At 37.9% G+C, this 18157-nt stretch overlaps 1 protein-coding gene across 1 annotated transcript in view; it reads right to left on the minus strand.

The window, feature by feature from the left end:
- The window catches only part of Sema3d (semaphorin 3D), a 199440-nt gene that overhangs the window by 80690 nt on the left and 100593 nt on the right, over positions 1–18157 (minus strand). Inside the window, exon 4 of the mRNA XM_021162841.2 lies at positions 8814–8876. Coding sequence (XP_021018500.1) covers positions 8814–8876 — 63 coding nt within the window. The remainder of the gene's footprint in view (positions 1–8813; positions 8877–18157) is intronic.

Here is an 18157-nt window from a genome sequence, read left to right on the forward strand (position 1 = left end):
ACATTAGATTTATTTAAAAAAAAAACTTTGAACACTTGACTTAAAAAGCACGAAAAGACACAGTGGTTAAAGGGGTGATTTGAAAACTTCTTGAAGTTACACTTGTGTAGCTAATTAATATGTTAGGACACAAGACTCTAGAGTTGTATTAAATGAGGCTCAGTGTACCTGGATATGTACAGTCTGGGAACCACACAAGTTACAACAGAGCACAGTGTCTCTCTTACTCTAATACGAACACATAATGCAGAGCCTGAAGGCCCTACGGTCTATAACACCTGCTGTCCAAGCTCCACCAAACAAAACACTGGACCAACACATACATTGTGCATCTGCTTCTCTATCTTAGCGTCCCCTTCATTTTTAGATATCAGGAAGTCTTTCAAATCAGATGATTTCCTACAGATCGCTCTTCCACTGTTCACATGAACATTTTTATGTCAGCTAAATATTGAAAACTCACATTCTTATTTTACATGTGGTTAAATCTAAAATTTTCTTTACCTACCACTATCTTTATAATTATTTTGTATAAATTTACTACAATTACTAGTAAGCAGCAATTCTGTGATTTTTTTAGAATATCCATTCACTTCATTATAGATTATATTAAGTTTACCTACTACAAGTGAATATTTATCTCTACACAATGGTGGAAGCAATTTCTTTTTGTAAATTATGAGAGATAATTCCTCAGTGTAAGCCAAGGCCAGCCAGGAATTCAATACAGCTGTCCTTAAATTCAGAACAGCTCTCCAACCTTAGCCTCTGATGTACTGGGATTAGAGATATATGATATCATGCCCAAAAGGAAACACTTCATGACCCCACAGACCTAAAGAAACTTGTATGTACGCTGCCACTCTAGATATTTTTCTTGTTTACAAGGCCAGCAAGTGTTCAATTAAAAAGTGAGAAATTTGAGGTGAAGTTCAGTTTCTCCGTGCCTGCCCAGCAATCAGCTCCTCCCAGTATATCATGGTTACTCTAGGGCAGTGGGAGATCCTAAATAAAGAAGATGTTCCCGGAATCCATATCCAGTGTCTCACACAACATAGAGTGTCCCATCATGAGGCAGTATGAATCAGGCAGTGTGATTCAGGATTCATATTAGTTAACAGATGACATTGACCTTGCTCCACTGTTATCCTGCATCCCAAGGAGGATAGTCTGTCTTGTTTGAGGCAAATAATTTCAGAAAGTAGATGCTGCAGGAAAGACACATAGCCCCTTAAGGCTCCAACAATTTCTTCATTCATAAGCCCCTTACCCATCCCTACATAAGACTTGCAACCAGCTTTTATTTCTGGCAGATCCCTCAGTTTCTGCTGGAGAGAGATGTCCTTTAGTTTTGTGTATTACTAATCACAGTCCCTTCTGTTGAAGGTTAGATTAACAGCTGGTTTTGCCTCTATACTACCACAGAAATCTAACCCCTTGTAACTGGAGCTCCATGCATTCTGATATCCTCTGCTGGCTGCCTTAGGCAACTGTACTCATGTAGTATACATTAGAAAAGAGTTGGGGGGAAGGACTGAGAGAACTGAAGAGGACAGGTACTCCACACAAAAACCGAAAGAGTCAACTAGTCAGAACCTCTGGAGGCTCCCAGGGACTAAACCACCATCTGAAGAGTGAGTATAAGCCTCCTGAACATGTGCAGTAGAAGTGCGGCTTGGTCTTCATGAGCATCCCCAACAACTGCAGTGGTGGCAATATGTGAATCTGTTACCTGTCTGTGGATTCCATTCCCCTAGCTGGGCCGCTTTGTCTGACCTTAGTGGAAAAGGGTGTGTCTAGCCCTGCGTTGATTTGATGTGCTGGAAAGAGGGTTGGGAATGACAGGGGGCTGCAGGTTGGGAATGGGGGGAGCATCTATGTGTGTTGGGGGTGATCCTGGGATCTTAAGTACATATATAAATAAACAATTGATTCAAAATACATTTTAAAATATGAAAAATATTTAAACAATTAAGAGAATCATTTAAAAACAGAACACTGATAGTTTATGCTGGCATGTCAGTGCTGGGATGGCTAACTTGGGAGGATAGATTCATAGGAAAATGTACTCATTAGTGGTTATGAATGATGGACGCAAAGTAACAGGATAAAAACCAATACAAAAACATAAACATTTTAATTACCAAATATATTTTAGCGGTGACATCTTGACTAAGAAGGGAGGTTTTCACATACCCCAGACTTCATTTCTGCATATTTGTCGAGTTACTCTTAACTTTTCTTCTGCACCAACAATGGTACAGAGGCAGAGATAGAAGTTGTACAGCTAGAATGAGGTGTTGTTCACTCACTGGCAGTCATTTAATCGTTTTATCAAATGCTACATTTTAACACATATAATTCAGATGGCAAGTTTGAAGGATCTTAAAGAAATACTTGCATAAACAAATAAGACAATTCCCTTTCTAGGTATAAATTATAAAATTTGAATGATATGGGTCTATTCAAGGCAGCATGTGTAAAATGGCAAATAGGGGTCAGCATAAAATTTTAAACATGTATGTGACATTTTAATAATTACAAAGCAAAATACCCAGAATTATATCTAAGCTATTCCCCATCGTTAACATTTCTAGGAGTCATTTTAATTTTATAATTGACTTTCCTGCTGGGCTGACATGAAATAGAATATAGCATGTCTGAGTCTTAAGTTACCTGCTATAGGTCACAAAAATGTCATCCTTGCTTTGTGGAAGGATTGTGGGGGGTGTTGACAGAGGGTGGTTCCCTAAGGGACAGTATTGGTTGCCATAGGGAAGGGAAGCTGTGATTAGATTTTAAAATGATAAGATCTATGACTTTAAATTTTTCCCAGAGCAGACATTCAAACAACACCTATTCAAGGTACTTTAAAATGACCCTTTAATTCATGTCTTCACATTTTTAACTGTCAGCCATTATATAATACTTTCTTTTTTTAATCTCAAAGCTTCAAAGTTTGGTTTAAATGATATGATCAATAATTAACTTGGTTTAACTCACTCAGTGACTTGCTATGCTACTGATAGTGGGTAATTCTCTGAGGCATGAAGAACAATAACTTTGAGAAGCAGCCTCTTAAACTTTTCCTGAACTGGCTGGCTTGTCAGCCATGGCTCACAATGGCAATTGCGTGTAAAAGGTACAGTTTGGATAAGCATTAGGTTTCTCTCGTTTTCTTTATTCTTCTCATCTAATTCCCTTTTCACTCTAACCAAACTGCTCCTATTGAAAGTGTGTGTGTGTGTGTGTGTGTGTGTGTGTGTGTGTGTGTGTGTGTGTTGGGATATGAACAATAAATAAGCATCAACTATTATGATTACTATCATTAATTATTTACTGTACCCTTTTACGATATCTGTCTATATATAATGTATTTGTGTGAGTGCTGAGGTGAACATGGCCATTCCTAGAACCACAGTGCATGTGCTTTGGTCAGAAGTCAGATTGTGAGAATATGTTCTTTCCTCTCATCATGTGCATTTTGGTGATTGAATTTAGTCCTCCCTCAGACTTGGCAGGAATCACTTCTAACCATTGCTCAAACTCACCAATCCAATAAGAACTTTGTAATTGTCTCAAGTAGTACTATAACTTTTAAATTTTTGCATCATATATGTATCCATATACATCAAAATTAGAAAGATATAGTTAAATTAATATTTGCATTAAACTCTGCTAATGAGAATTTTAAAAAAAATGTTTTCTATTTAAGAAGATAAGCATACAATAACACACCAGAGGAACTTCCAATCTTTAAGTCCAAATTAAGCAAATATAGCTTAACATGTAACATGGACAACTCACAAAATCTAATTGAGTCCTTTGTATTAACCATGGGAAGACACTCACTGATCTGGAAGTCCTCAATCTCTTTAGCTTTGTTTTTGCTATACTGGAAATTGAACCCAAAGCTAGGAGGGCCTTGACCATGATATATAAATGTTGTGTCACTGAGTACTAAGTCCCCAGGGCCTTAAGGTCTGTTTTTGTCCTTGAATGTATTTAGCATAATATTGTGACATGTGATTTTCTTCTTTTAAATTTGAGATTGAGGTTTTCTGTATCTCAAGCTGGCCTTGAACTTGCCTTGTAGCTGAGTTTGACCTTGAATTACAGACTCTCCTACCTGAAACTCCTATGTGTGGAGATTAAAAACATGGGTTATCACACCTGCTGTTGGTCTACACTCTTGTGATCCTTCCCCAGATGCATTTCTTAGATTCAACCCTCTATGAAGAAAACTGCTGAGGCCTTAGAACATGAATATATAATATATAACATGAATATATAATAAATATATAACATATAATATATAATATACAATATACAATATATAATATATATCCTACAAAATAACTATATTAAGATATAAATATATATTTTGTTTTAAAAAATCTATCAATACAAATATGTATGAAGAAAAGAATCTATTACAGTAAAAAAGAAAAGGAAAACATTTTAAAGGAAAGAAAATGATAGATATTCCTATTTGAATATTTAAAATTTAAACATCAAGAAAATTGGTGGATACTTTTTTAGGAGTGAGACAGTGTAAAAATAATCTTTGTAATTCTTTCAAACATATGTCACATAGGCTCCTGTCAATAACATAAACACACAAATATGTCTATATTATATAAATTTGTAAATAATCATTAAAAATAGCAAATGCCAAGATACAGGGAACTGCAATAATTAATCATTAAAAGAATCACTCTTACAATTATAAAAATTACTGAGTACTTGTACTTCAAGCTAAAATACAACAATTTTTCCCTTTTGTTAGCAAAAGTTATATATATTTCTTTTATGCTTCCATGCATACACAACTGATATGACTATATGCTGTATCCACTAATAGCCTGGGCATGGAAAAGTATGTATTCTAAACACAGACTTGTATATAGAGGGTATCATCTGCTTATCAGAAATCAATTTCACTACATGGACACAGGAAGTTTTAAGTCCTTAACTTGTAAGAGTACTCAGTAGTACTCAATATTTATTTGCCAGGATTTTCACATCCAGGATCATTTCCAGCAGGAAATACTGGATATGTACCAAGATTTGAACAATAGAACCTTGATGAAATGATGCATAAAGGAATGCAGAGCCACTTTTGAAAATGGCCTCATAAACATTTATGGCATGGGAAAGGCTTATGGCACTCGGTTGGAAGAGACTATGTATGCAGGGATTTCTTCCTGAAATTTAGTAAATAAATAAAGTACAAGAATACACACTGCACTAACTGTCCCTGCTAGTGATTACAGGGGAGGGGGTATATCTGCAAGGCGCTTCTTATTTTCTTACGTACAACTTACTGAGCTTTGACAATAAACTCAGCTTTAGACTTTCCTAAAAAGTAAATATCTAAGAGTATATAATTGTAGAATTTTATAGCAGAACGATGTCTTTTCTCTGTGTAATCTCTCACTGTCAAGGCTGGCACCTTTGTGGCTAAACTGACAAATAGTTTAGGCTAACCTCATTTTGCTTTCTTTTGCCTGCATTAAGCAGTTTAATTCAAGCTTTATAGATAAGACTAAAGCCTTTCATTAGTATCTTTCTTTTAAACATCCTTGTTCAAGATAAAAACAAGCCACTATCCGCTCCTTTCCTACCATCCTTCCCTTCTTTGAATTAAACTGGATGGGTGTTCAAGAGAGTGTAATGTTCCCACCCTCTCTACCTCCCATTCCCTCCCCATCCCAATTAGTTAACTTGCGTTATGGTAAATAATTCACTATTTTTCAGTTATATAGTACCTTTGTGTAAATGAGTAGTCTTTCCAAATACTTGTTAATCCTAAACATCTCTTTGGAAGTTGGTAAAAATTACTAGAAAGGAGCAAAAGAGAGGGTAATGTAGAGAAGAAAAGAAGTTAATGAAATCACAGATGTCTCTGTTTCCGTTGGTCAAAATCCATGCAACACTGTTTAAAAGGAGAATCAATGTGATGGTTATATTAAGTAGAGAAATGAATTGAAAACCCTAGAGTTTTTGATTTATTATGTATATTTTATAGTGTTAGCGCATTGTAGAGGATGTGTTCAGATTTTCAGATTCAGTTTCCAGCTTCACTATTGGACTGGTATATGATGTTGAATGGGGATTAAATGAGATTATAACTATAAACATTGGAAGTAGGTCTTTAGCAAGGTAACTGATATGAAACTGGTAATTATTAACAACTCTAAAATGGATCACTACTTTAAAAAGGATGTGCTGAAAATGAAAAAACAAAAAAAAACACCCTTTGTGTTTGCTTGATTCCATATCAAATTTTATAGTCCTTTGTAAAAAAAGGAAAATGCCCTAAATCTTTAATCCAAGATTAGCAGTAGATGTGCTTAATAGTTAAATGTCATTATTAGCTCACAAATACTGAGCTTAAGGATAGCACTTCCAGAAAATTTTGTCCCTCTGACCTAACTGAACAAGAGGAGTAATGAAGTTACTGTGTAACTTAATGAACATACAGAAGGGAAAAAGAAAAAGCTCTCACAATGCATTCATTATATATCCCTCCTCTAACCCATGGGAAAACTGACATTAGTTTTTTGTAGTAAACTGAAAACATCTTTCTTTCCTTATTCTTTATCAAACATTTAACATAGATGGTTTACAAATATAAAATTCACAGTTGTTCTGCTACATTGCCACTGATTGACAAATTGTTTTGAAAACTGTCATGTTATAACCAAGTTATTTCATCCCCACAAGTTCAACAAGGAATTGTTTGTTTTTTCATACATGCGCATCTGCTCAGTACGGAGATATTGGACAGGGCAAAGCAATTCACGGCATAGGATGAAGAGGAATACATTTCAGAAAAGTATGATCTTCTTCTCTTCTAGTATAATAAAACGGAAACTGTCTTCTATTGAATTTCCTAACATATTCCTGTTAACCTAAACATGCCTCAAAGAGATGACTTTTACAGCTAATGGAATATAAAATGAGGTATGATTGCACATTTACTTTGTTTTATTTGGATTGTTGTGATTTGGACACTTAGTATCAGAAATTGATCATGTTGGTCAGACTCTGACTGTCTTGGTGGGCACATTTTGGTTTTAGTTATGTGTAATACACATACAGACCCTGGAATTTTGTTTCATAGTTTTATCTTATTTTTAACAGTTTGTCAGATTAAATATAGGTCCCACACATGCTGGCCAAGTGCGCTGCTAGTAAACTGGATTTCTAGCCCTCTTTATGTTGACATAGAGTCTCACTAAACATCTCAGGCTAGCTACAAATTTAATCCCACTACTGCCAAGATCTAGGTAGCTGTAACTATAGGCAACACCAACTTGGCTACTCTTTTTGTTGGATAAATAAATAAATAAATAAATAAATAAATAGCTGAGTGAGTGAGTGAGCCAACTTGATTCTGATTCTTAGTCTCTATGCTTCTCAACACATCAACATATCTTGTGTTTAGGGATGTACTTTAATCATTTTTACTTCTTAATCTAATTATGCTTTCACATAACGGACACTATCATTATATATGAAACAAGGCACAGATTAACTGTCAGCATTATTACTGTTAGAGGATACTGCAAAAGAAGTCAGGAGATATTCACATTTTGACCCAAGATTGGGACTTCTGGTCATCTTCAGTGAAGTTCAAGATTTTTTTTTCACAAATGTTTATCCCCATCAAGACAGTGCAAGAAGTCAGGGCCCAACACAAAACACTTGGCCTGATGGGAATAAGTGGATGAGGAAGGAGACAGTGAAAGGCATACCAGGGTTCAGTTCTGCTGCAGACAAAACTGGCAATGCATTTGGGAAGCCTGCAGTACTATGCACCTACTGAAAGAATCATCCAGACAGGACTTAACACACACAATCAGTTCAGTCTACCTGACTGAGGGCCTGCAATGGTTTATATGGCAGTTTAAACCTAAATTTTCCATTTCATTGGTTTTATTTTCTGAGAAAGGAGAGCATTCTGTACGTCAGGCTGTCCTTGACCATGTGGCAGTCCTTGTTTCTGAGATCCCCTGGTGATGGTATTGTAATAGTGAGGGCCACCATACTCTCAGAATTTTCTAGTAAGGCCATGTGTATATATTTGATTAGTAATTCTGTAGTTGTTTGTGATTCTTAAGTCAGAATCCTGCACCTTTCATCTTCAGCCTGTTCTTGCCATTTGTGTGTCACCAAGTAAAAGAAGTCACATATATGCTACAAATCCAACCTCAGCTCAGGTGAGAGAAAATGAAAGCTGAAAATTTATGATAAGCGATAATTTACATTTTTCACAAATGACAAAGAAATATAAACAAACAGCAATTATACTTTCAGAGAAATGCAATTTTTTCCTGGTGATTTATATTCAAATATTTTGATTTGCTTCTAATTTAATTTTCTGATTTAAACTACAGTATTTAGAATTAATATGTTAGAGTAAGTTGTTTTTCTATTTTTGGACTGTTGTGGATATAAGTATTGCTTTTTGTAAGGTAGAGATATTTTATACCATATTAATATTTGTTTTTCTTGTTCTTTCTGAATTTTTCTAACAGGCTTTTACATAGTGAAGATTACCCTTGAACTCACTACATTGCAGAGGCTAGTCTTGAGCACCTGATTTTCCTGCCTCTATTTTCAAATTTTGGGCTACAGGTTGCCACTACAACCCCTTGTTTACCATAGTAATCTTTACAGAGAATATTTATTTAGTAGTAAAAGTGGCCTACTAATGGTATTAACTCAATAAAAAAATGAGTATAAAAATTTATTACACTATTGCTATGCAATTTGAAAAGGTAATTTAAAAGTTTCATACTTACATTGGCATCTTTCCCAGCTAATTTACATAGCTCCACTCGTTCTTTTGCAGCAGGCCAATAAATCTGTAAAGGTAAATAAAAATAGGCATACTTAAAGCATCCAATTCTGATTGTAAAAGACACTAAGTAATATGGAAAAGTAGACATCGATCACGGCTTTGGAATACAGACATAAATATTTCCCCAAACCTCCCTGAAACCTTTCTAAATAAAAATTGTGAAGGACCATCCATTTTTATTAACTTTATTGATTTTAACGTATATAACAACAAATAAGCTATCTTCAGAGGGCCATATTATCTTACTGTGTTGTCAACAGAACTTCAGGTTGGCATTTGTTCTATTCATCATGGGTTTCTGGGTTTCTCTATGTTGTGGTGCGTGGTAGACATATGTAGTGAGGTAGTGCAAACACGTCTCTTGTCACTCACACAGAGTGCAAAATCCAAGCCAAGGACTAAGTCAGTTTATTCACCACATTTAACATACATGAAGCTCAGAAATATTCTAGCCAGAATGATGTTTCACATCATTTACTCCAGCACTTAGGAGGCATAGACAAGTCTTGTGAGTTAAAGACTATTTTAAGGTCTATACTGTGAGCTCCAGGCAGGCTATAATAGGTGTGTTTTGTGACAGGGTTTCTCTGTATAGCTCTGGCTGTCCTGAAACTCACTTTGTAGACCAGGCTGGCCTTGAACTCAGAAATCTGCCTGCCTCTGCCTTCCAAGTGCTGGGATTAAAGGTGTAAGCCACCACCACCTGGCATAAGTTATTTCTTAAAGATAGTAGTCATTTTTCAAAGGTCAACATCATATCATGGGGCTAATAGAATTATGTACCCATGACCTTATAATTCTTGACTCTTATTTTGTAATTAGTTTAGACTAATATTTCTCTCTATCATTTCAATAAATCAAAGTCTACATATTTTCATGTTAGCAATGTTCAGATTTATTGATATTTAGGAAGAAATAATTAGAAATATTTATAGATTTTTTCAGCATGGTGATATTAATATTATATAGTTGAAAGAAAGGCAAATATATCTGTTTTATATTTACATGAGTTGCAGAGAGCACAATGATCATTATGGGATTCTACTTTTTCTTATCTAAGAAGTAAATGGAATGACTGAGTTTGTAAAGCTTGAATTAAAGAACATCTTCAAAGTGAATTAAGAATATTTTTAGGTCTAAAACCAAAAAATTATTCAAAGAGTGACAAATGTTAAAACCACCTGCTTAGTCTTTGTGTGCTCTTACTGAAGGTTTAAAAGCTACAGTGGAGTAGTTGCTGTTTGGTTTGAACACTGAATACGCACATGTGTGAAGGCTTTGCCCATGACAGTCAAAGTACGGGATTAAAGTGATCACATTTAGTCAGAAGGGCAGTCCTACAAACCTAATTACTCCACTTCCATGGAAGACAAAGGGGAGAAGAAAGTGTTCAGGAAGAAGCTACTAAACCAAGGGAGAATTAAAGAGTGCTTCTGTTGATCTGTCTTTCTTAAGCCCTTTGAGTAATTGCTTCAAATAGGTGCTCCTGATAGTCTCATATCTAATGTTCTGTTTTAGTCTTGAACAATTTAATAGTTTAACTTTCTTTGGGAGTTAAACACTAATAAAGTAATTGCATTTTTTTTTGATTCTGCAATACATGTAAATCTCTAAAATATGTTTTAATAACCTTATTACACAGTTTTGATTAGTACACATGAATCATACAATTATAAGTCTAGTTTTTCATCTTAGTTGGTGATGCAATAAAGGGAATTACAACTTTAAGAATTGGTTTTTTACCTGAAGGTATATGACATTTAAGTACTGGTAATTTGTTGAATCACATAAGCCATTTTTATATGAATCCTCTAATCTCTGCTAACATTACAGTTATGCTGTGCCTAACTCCATATCCAGCCCTCAGGCCATATTTTCTTGACTCCTAACCCATGGAGTCTTTCCTGTTCTCCTCACCTTCTTCTCCTGCTCCTGGTTTTCTTCCCACCCCCAAGCCTAAGAAGCCTAAAGCCTTTATCTCTTCTTCCCAGCTATTGGCTGTCTGCATCTTTATTCACCAATCAGAAATAACTTGAGGGCAAAATCACATAGCAACAATTGGGTCTACCTGCAGACTTTTGTCTTTGGGGCAACCAGTTCTTGTCGGCCATGCATTTAGTTCTTTTCTTCACCTGCCTTCTAACCCACGTTGTTTAGGATTTGATAAAAAAGGAAAGTATCTCCTGTCATTATTATCCCTTGAAATATAAACTCTCTAGCTTCAAACAGCCTTCTTGATTAAGTTAGGCTACTTTTTCTTTAGGAGAGCATCATCTATATTTACATTTAGGTCTTTAATGTAATCAAGATTAAAACTAGACTGAGTATTTCACACTAAATGTTGACACTGTCTTTAATTCTCATCTTTGGTAAAACATTTTGGATAGTATATTTTTTGCATAATTTTTTAAAAGATCCTTACATGCTCTCTGAATTATAGTTTTCTATTTTCTGTTTCTGTGATGGTTTGTATATCCTTGGACCAGGGAGTGGCACCATCTGAAGGTGTGGCCTTGTTGGAATAGGTGTGACCTGGTTGGAATGGGTGTGTCACTGTGGGTGTGGGTATAAGATCCTCACCCTAGTTGCCTGGAAGTCAGTCTTCCACTAGCAGCCTTTGGATGAAGACATAGAACTCTCAGCTCCTCCTGCGCCATGCCTGCCTGGATACTGCCATGCTCCCACCTTGATGATAATGGACTGAACCTCTGAACCTGTAAGCCAGCCCCAATTAAATGTTATTTTTTTATAAGACTTGCCTTGGTCATAGTGTCTGTTCACAGCAGAAAAACCCTAACTAATACAGAAGTTGGTACCAGGAGTGGGGTATTGCTGTGATAGGCCTGACCATGCTTTTATTTGAAAGAATGTGGATTTTGGGACTTTGGATTTGGAAAGCAGTGGAATGCTTTAAATGGGGCTTAATGGGTCATCCTAGTAGGAATATGGAAGACTTTGTTGCTGGGAGTAATTTGAACTGTGTTGACCTGGCCCAAGAGATTTCAAAGGAGAAGAATTTCAGAATGTGGCATAAAGACTGGTTTTGTGGTATTTTGGTGAAGAATGTGGCTACTTTTTGCCCTTGTCTGAAAAGTTTGCCTGAGGCTAAGGTGAAGAGACTTGGATTAATTGCATTGACAAAAGAAGTTTCAAAAAAGCCAAGCAGAGACTTTGTTCTCTGGTTAAGTCTTATGAAGAGAAGTTTGAACAAGCATAGCAAGCTTAGAAAGGGAAAATATAAAATATATTGTTCGAGGATTAAAGGGGTACCAGGAAGTGAAATGGAGCAAAATCTTGTGTTCTAGGAGATAAAGATTAAGGGAGTGGGACCTTGGGGCAAGATCCTACTCAGCTAAATTAGATCCAGGCATGGTGGTACACACCTTTAATCCCATGAGAAAAGCATGCTGATCTCTGCATTCAAGGTCAATCTACAGAGCAAGAACCAGGATAGCCAAGCTTAGGCACTGAAGGATTTAGAAAACATAAAGCTAGTGATAATGTAATAATACAAGGGGATCATGTTCTAGTTCCTGTAAGCAGCAGAACTCGGCAGCTTCAGCCATGTGCCTCTGGCTCTAGAGTTAAGAATGGAAGGAACTACTGGGAAAATTGATGCTGGTTAGCTGGAGCTAAGGAATTAGCGGTAATTAAGAAGAGACCAGCATCGTTGAGGTGAAATCTTCTGGAAATTGTTTTCTGGGAGCACAAAGAAGCTGTGTTCCAGAGATACCCAAGGTTGTACCTCATGCTGCGGCTGTACTTGGTAATGTGTAAGAGTCACTCAGGTGGTACTGCTTGTGAAGGAATGAAGGGATCATGGAGAGAAGCTGAGGCTTAGCACTGTGAGAGGCCAGGGAAGCCCATTGGAGAAGGTGAAGCCTCAGCTGTAGTTGATGGCCCAGGATTGAAGGGGTCATGCAACGGATTTGAGGCTTGGCACCCTGAAGAGAACCTATGAGAGGCTATTGGTGAAGCCTAGTTGGAGTGGAACACCCCAGTGTATTGGAGATGTCAGTACCATGGGATGATCACCAAGAACAGCAGCCATAATGGAGTGGATCAACCTGAGCATAGAGTGCTACAGAGGACAGAGATGGAGAAGTGATGCTAGCCCTTAGGAGGAGTCCAAAAGATCAAGTGGAATCCCAGACACTGAAAGAAGAAGCTGTAACATTGAAATTGCCTTGGAGACTCAAAGATGTTAAAGATGCCAGAGCCATGGGATACATGCTGAGGAAAGCTGCTAACAGGGAGTGGAACCAGCCCAGGAGGAAGCAGTTTGTTGCAGTCAAAAAAGATGAAAAAGGAGTGGAGATCTGAAGACCACTTTGACATACATCAGCCATGGAGATGCAGAGTTTGGAGTTTGCCCAGCTGGTTTTCTGCCTTGCTTTGGAGATTACAGTTAATTAAGTTGAATGAATCTCAGAAGAGACCTTGAACTTTGGCTTTTAACATTGTTGCAACTGCTATAGACCATGAGGACTTTGAAAGTTGCACTAAATGCATTTTGCATTACGCTATGTTTAAGTATGGCCCCCATAGACTCATGTTTTTGAACAAGTCTATGGGGACCAGGGAGTGGAATGTGATGGTTTGTATATCCTTGGACCAGGGAGTGGCACCATCTGAAGGTGTGGCCTTGTTGGAATAGGTGTGACCTGGTTGGAATGGGTGTGTCACTGTGGGTGTGGGTATAAGATCCTCACCCTAGTTGCCTGGAAGTCAGTCTTCCACTAGCAGCCTTTGGATGAAGACATAGAACTCTCAGCTCCTCCTGCGCCATGCCTGCCTGGATACTGCCATGCTCCCACCTTGATGATAATGGACTGAACCTCTGAACCTGTAAGCCAGCCCCAATTAAATGTTATTTTTTTATAAGACTTGCCTTGGTCATAGTGTCTGTTCACAGCAGTAAAACCCTAACTAATACAGTTTCCAAACCATGACTACCAATAAAATGTTCCATGAAATAAAGAAAAAAAATAGAAAGTATCTGGACTTATTTGTATAATGGCACAAAAATTCTAACATAATGCTTCAAAGAAGTTTTTTTCTTAAAGTAATAGTCTCTTCAAAATAAAGATTTAATGAGATTATATATTGGCTTATCTTAGCAAAATGATGTCAGTAACTTTGGTTTCACAGACGTTAACAAAGTATTAAAAATACTTTACAAATAAATAACAAATAAATGTATGAGTAATTTGATTGTCTTTTGGACTCTAAATATTCTTAGAAGAAAATATTGCATGATAGCAATATTTCAGAGATGCATCTTAACTATTGTTTGAAGTGAGATTTTTCTTTTACTCATCTAGTAGCTGTTAGACTAAAATGTTTATATTTTTAAAATTATCTAACTCAAACTGTCATTTAGCAAAGGAGCATCTTCAACTCCTGCTCCTCCTGCTCCTCCTGCTCCACCTGCTCCCCCTGCTCCTCCTGCTCCTCCTGCTCCCCCTGCTCCTCCTGCTTCCCCTGCTCCTCCTGCTCCTCCTGCTCCTCCTGCTCCTCCTGTTCCTCCTGCTCCTCCTGCTCCTCTTGCTCCTCCTGCTCCTCCTGCTCCTCCTGCTTCCCCTGCTCCTCCTCCTGCTCCTCCTGCTCCTCTTGTTCCTCCTGCTCCTCCTCCTCCTGCTCCTCCTGCTCCTCCTGCTCCCATTGCTCCCCCTGCTCCCCCTGCTCCTCCTGCTCCCCCTGCTCCTCCTGCTCCTCCTGCTCCTCCTGCTCCTCCTGCTCCTCCTGCTCCCATTGCTCCCCCTGCTCCTCCTGCTCCTCCTGCTCCTCCTGCTCCTCCTACTCCTCCTCCTGCTCCTCCTGCTCTCATTGCTCCCCCTGCTCCTCCTGCTCCTCCTGCTCCTCCTGCTCCCATTGCTCCCCCTGCTCCTCCTGCTCCTCCTGCTCCTCTGCTCCTCCTGCTCCTCCTGCTCTCATTGCTCCCCCTGCTCCTCCTGCTCCTCCTGCTCCTCCTGCTCCTCCTGCTCCTCCTGCTCCCATTGCTCCCCCTGCTCCTCCTGCTCCTCCTGCTCCTCTGCTCCTCCTGCTCCTCCTGCTCCTCTTGCTCCTCCTGCTCCTCCTGCTCCTCCTGCTCCTCCTGCCCCCCTGCTCCTCCTGCTCCTCCTGCTCCTCTTGCTCCTCCTGCTCCTCCTGCTCCTCTTGCTCCTCCTGCTCCCCCTGCTCCTCCTGCTCCTCCTGCTCCTCTTGCTCCTCCTGCTCCTCCTGCTCCTCTGCTCCTCCTGCTCCTCCTGCTCCTCTTGCTCCTCCTGCTCCTCCTGCTCCTCTTGCTCCTCCTGCCCCCCTGCTCCTCCTGCTCCTCCTGCCCCCCTGCTCCTCCTGCTCCTCCTGCTCCTCTGCTCCTCCTGCTCCTCCTGCTCCTCTTGCTCCTCTTGCTCCTCCTGCTCCTCCTGCTCCTCCTGCTCCCCCTGCTCCTCCTGCTCCTCCTGCTCCTCTGCTCCTCCTGCTCCTCCTGCTCCTCCTGCTCCTCCTGCTCCTCCTGCTCCTCCTGCTCCTCCTGCCCCCCTGCTCCTCATGCTCCCCCTGCTCCCCCTGCTCCTCCTACTCCTCCTGCTCCTGACTCACACAAGCTTAGAGTTACAGTTTTCTGCCACCACACCTGTTATATGTGAGTGGTAATTATTAAATAATTTAAAGAGCAGAAATAATCTTAACCCAATCTATATAAAATGTAATAACACAAAGGTATATATATATATATATATATATATATATATATATATATATATATACTCTAATAATGCATACTTAACATGCATATTTATATTGTGATAGGAAAATATGCTTAGATAATTTTCTATCTCAATAATTATTTGAAGTGACATTTAATGCATAAATGCATACACATACACTTAAACTAGGACTATAATATCGATACTTTTTAGTCTAAGTGTATGTGTATATGTGTGTGTCTCTCTGTGTGTATTTGTAATTGTCATGAAACCATGGGTTCTATATCCAACCCTGCATGACACCTGAAATGGTAGTGCATACATGTACCTCAGCTTTCATGATATGGAGACAGCAGGACAAAATACATAAGGAAATTGAGCCCAAAGAGGAGAAAGAGAGAGAGAGAGAGAGAGAGAGAGAGAGAGAGAGAGAGAGAGAGAGAGAGAGAGAGAGAGAGAGAAAGAATAATATATTTCATGAAGTGAGAATATTAGATCAAATAAATTTAGTGAATATGTATAGGTTTTATATTGCAATAGATTTCTATTTAGGAATACAGTACCATATTTTCTATAAAATTTAGTTCTCTTATCATTAATTGTCGAGGTTTAGTCTTTTGCAATGTATTGTAACACTAAGTACAGGGGCCCACAAGAACTGGTTGCCCCAAAGACAAGAACCCAATTGTTGCCCTGATTTTGCCCTCAAGTTATTTCTGATTGGTGAATAAAGATGCAGACAGCCAATAGCTGGGAAGAAGAGATAAAGGCTTTAGGCTTCTTAGGTTTGGGGGTAGGAAGAAAACCAGGAGCAGGAGAAGGTGAGGAGAACAGGAAAGACTCCATGGGTTAGGAGTCAAGAAAATATGGCCTGAGGGCTGGATAAATGGAGTTAGGCACAGCCCAGTTAAAGCATAGTACCTAATAAGCTGGGATTATTGATAGAAAAGCAGATTCTAATAGCACAGAGGGTAGATATCTGCCCAACTCTTGTGCTGTTTAAGGCTTATTGTAAATAGCAAAAATTTTCAATGTCTTTTATCTAGGAACTAAATGATCAAAGGCAGGGTAGGAACCCCCTGATTGAGATTAAATATTTTCTACAACTAAACAATGTGATGACTTTGAAATACTGGCTAATAGTATTCTTCCTGCAAATGTTCTTAGTAATAAAATATTATGTATCTTTTCTTATATTTAGAATTTCACACACATCCCTAGAAAACTAAAAGTTTTGTTAAGCAGGCTAAAACAAAGCACAAACATCTGTTTTAAAAATTGGTGGCTCTCATAGAAAGTCATTGACAGATATTTTCTCTCAGAAAAGACTCATATGTCCTGGAGCATTCCCACAGAGATATGTGACTTGCATTACACACAAGCTATTTACAGCTATCATTTTTTTTCAATGGTCTTTGGAACTGTAGATACTTTTTATATCACTGATTGCAAATGTATATCTGACTCTTTTTCCAAAAGCAAGGTAGACAAAAATCAAAGACAGTTTATGAGACTTTACATATGTATGGATAGTCATCTGAAGTGTAATGAATGTTAGATCCACCACTGAAAAACTAGGATTTGGAAATTGGCTTAAATATGAGTGGTAATTCTTATATACTATTTGAAAGCAGAAAACTAGAAAACAGAAGTAAATAAGTATATAAAGTTTCTTGATTAGAAGTCAACATTTTAAAACAAATGTAAATGACTACCCATATTCTATAACCTACTGACTTAACCATCTTAAGTTATGACATCAATATAGCCCTTAAAGTATTTTATAATTTATCATTTTCATAGTATTTTATGCTATCTGAAAGGATCAAACATTTATATGAAAAATATTTGTATAGTTTTAATTTTACATTTATATAATATAGACGGTCAACATGAATAAAGATGGTTTTTATTAAATGAAAATTATCTTCAATACTTCCTATTATCTACTCATAAGCTATAAAATTATGTTTAAAAAGACTTAATAATAATTTCACTACATGAGTTAAAAAATGTGACCTAAGTTGTAGTTGTAAAAATGTGATTTTAAAATAATATGTTGGGGGAGGTGGGTCTATCTCTGACTCCTTGTTTGTTCTCAGGACCCTTTTCCTCCTGTTGAGTTGCCTTGTCCAGCCTTGATCTGAGGGCTTTCACCCTGTCTTTCTGTATTATGGTTTGTACTGTCTGGCTTTTGTCTCTTAGAGACCTGCTCTTTTCTGAAGAGGAAACAGAGGGGGAGTAGATCTGTAGGAGAAGAGAATGGGGGTGGGGTTAGGAGGATTAGAGGGAGTGGAAACTAATTGGAATGTTAAAGGAAAAAATCCTATTAATCATGAACATGGGTGATACTTGCATGTTCTGAAATCTTCCATTTCTTTCTTCAATATTTAATATTTTTTTATCATGAAAGTCTTTCAGTTGCCTGGTTAATATTACCTGAAGATAGTTTATATTTTTGAGTTTATTGTGAAAGTGTTATTTCCTTGATTCTTTTTTAGTTTATTTGTCATCTGTAAGTAGGAAAGCTACTGGGTTTTATGAGTTAATTTTTTTATCCAGGCACATCAATGAAAGTGCTGATCAGCTGGAGGAG

The sequence above is a fragment of the Mus caroli genome, unplaced genomic scaffold (assembly GCF_978045245.1).
Source record: "Mus caroli unplaced genomic scaffold, Mus_caroli_1 scaffold_4, whole genome shotgun sequence".
Lineage (NCBI taxonomy): Eukaryota > Metazoa > Chordata > Mammalia > Rodentia > Muridae > Mus > Mus caroli.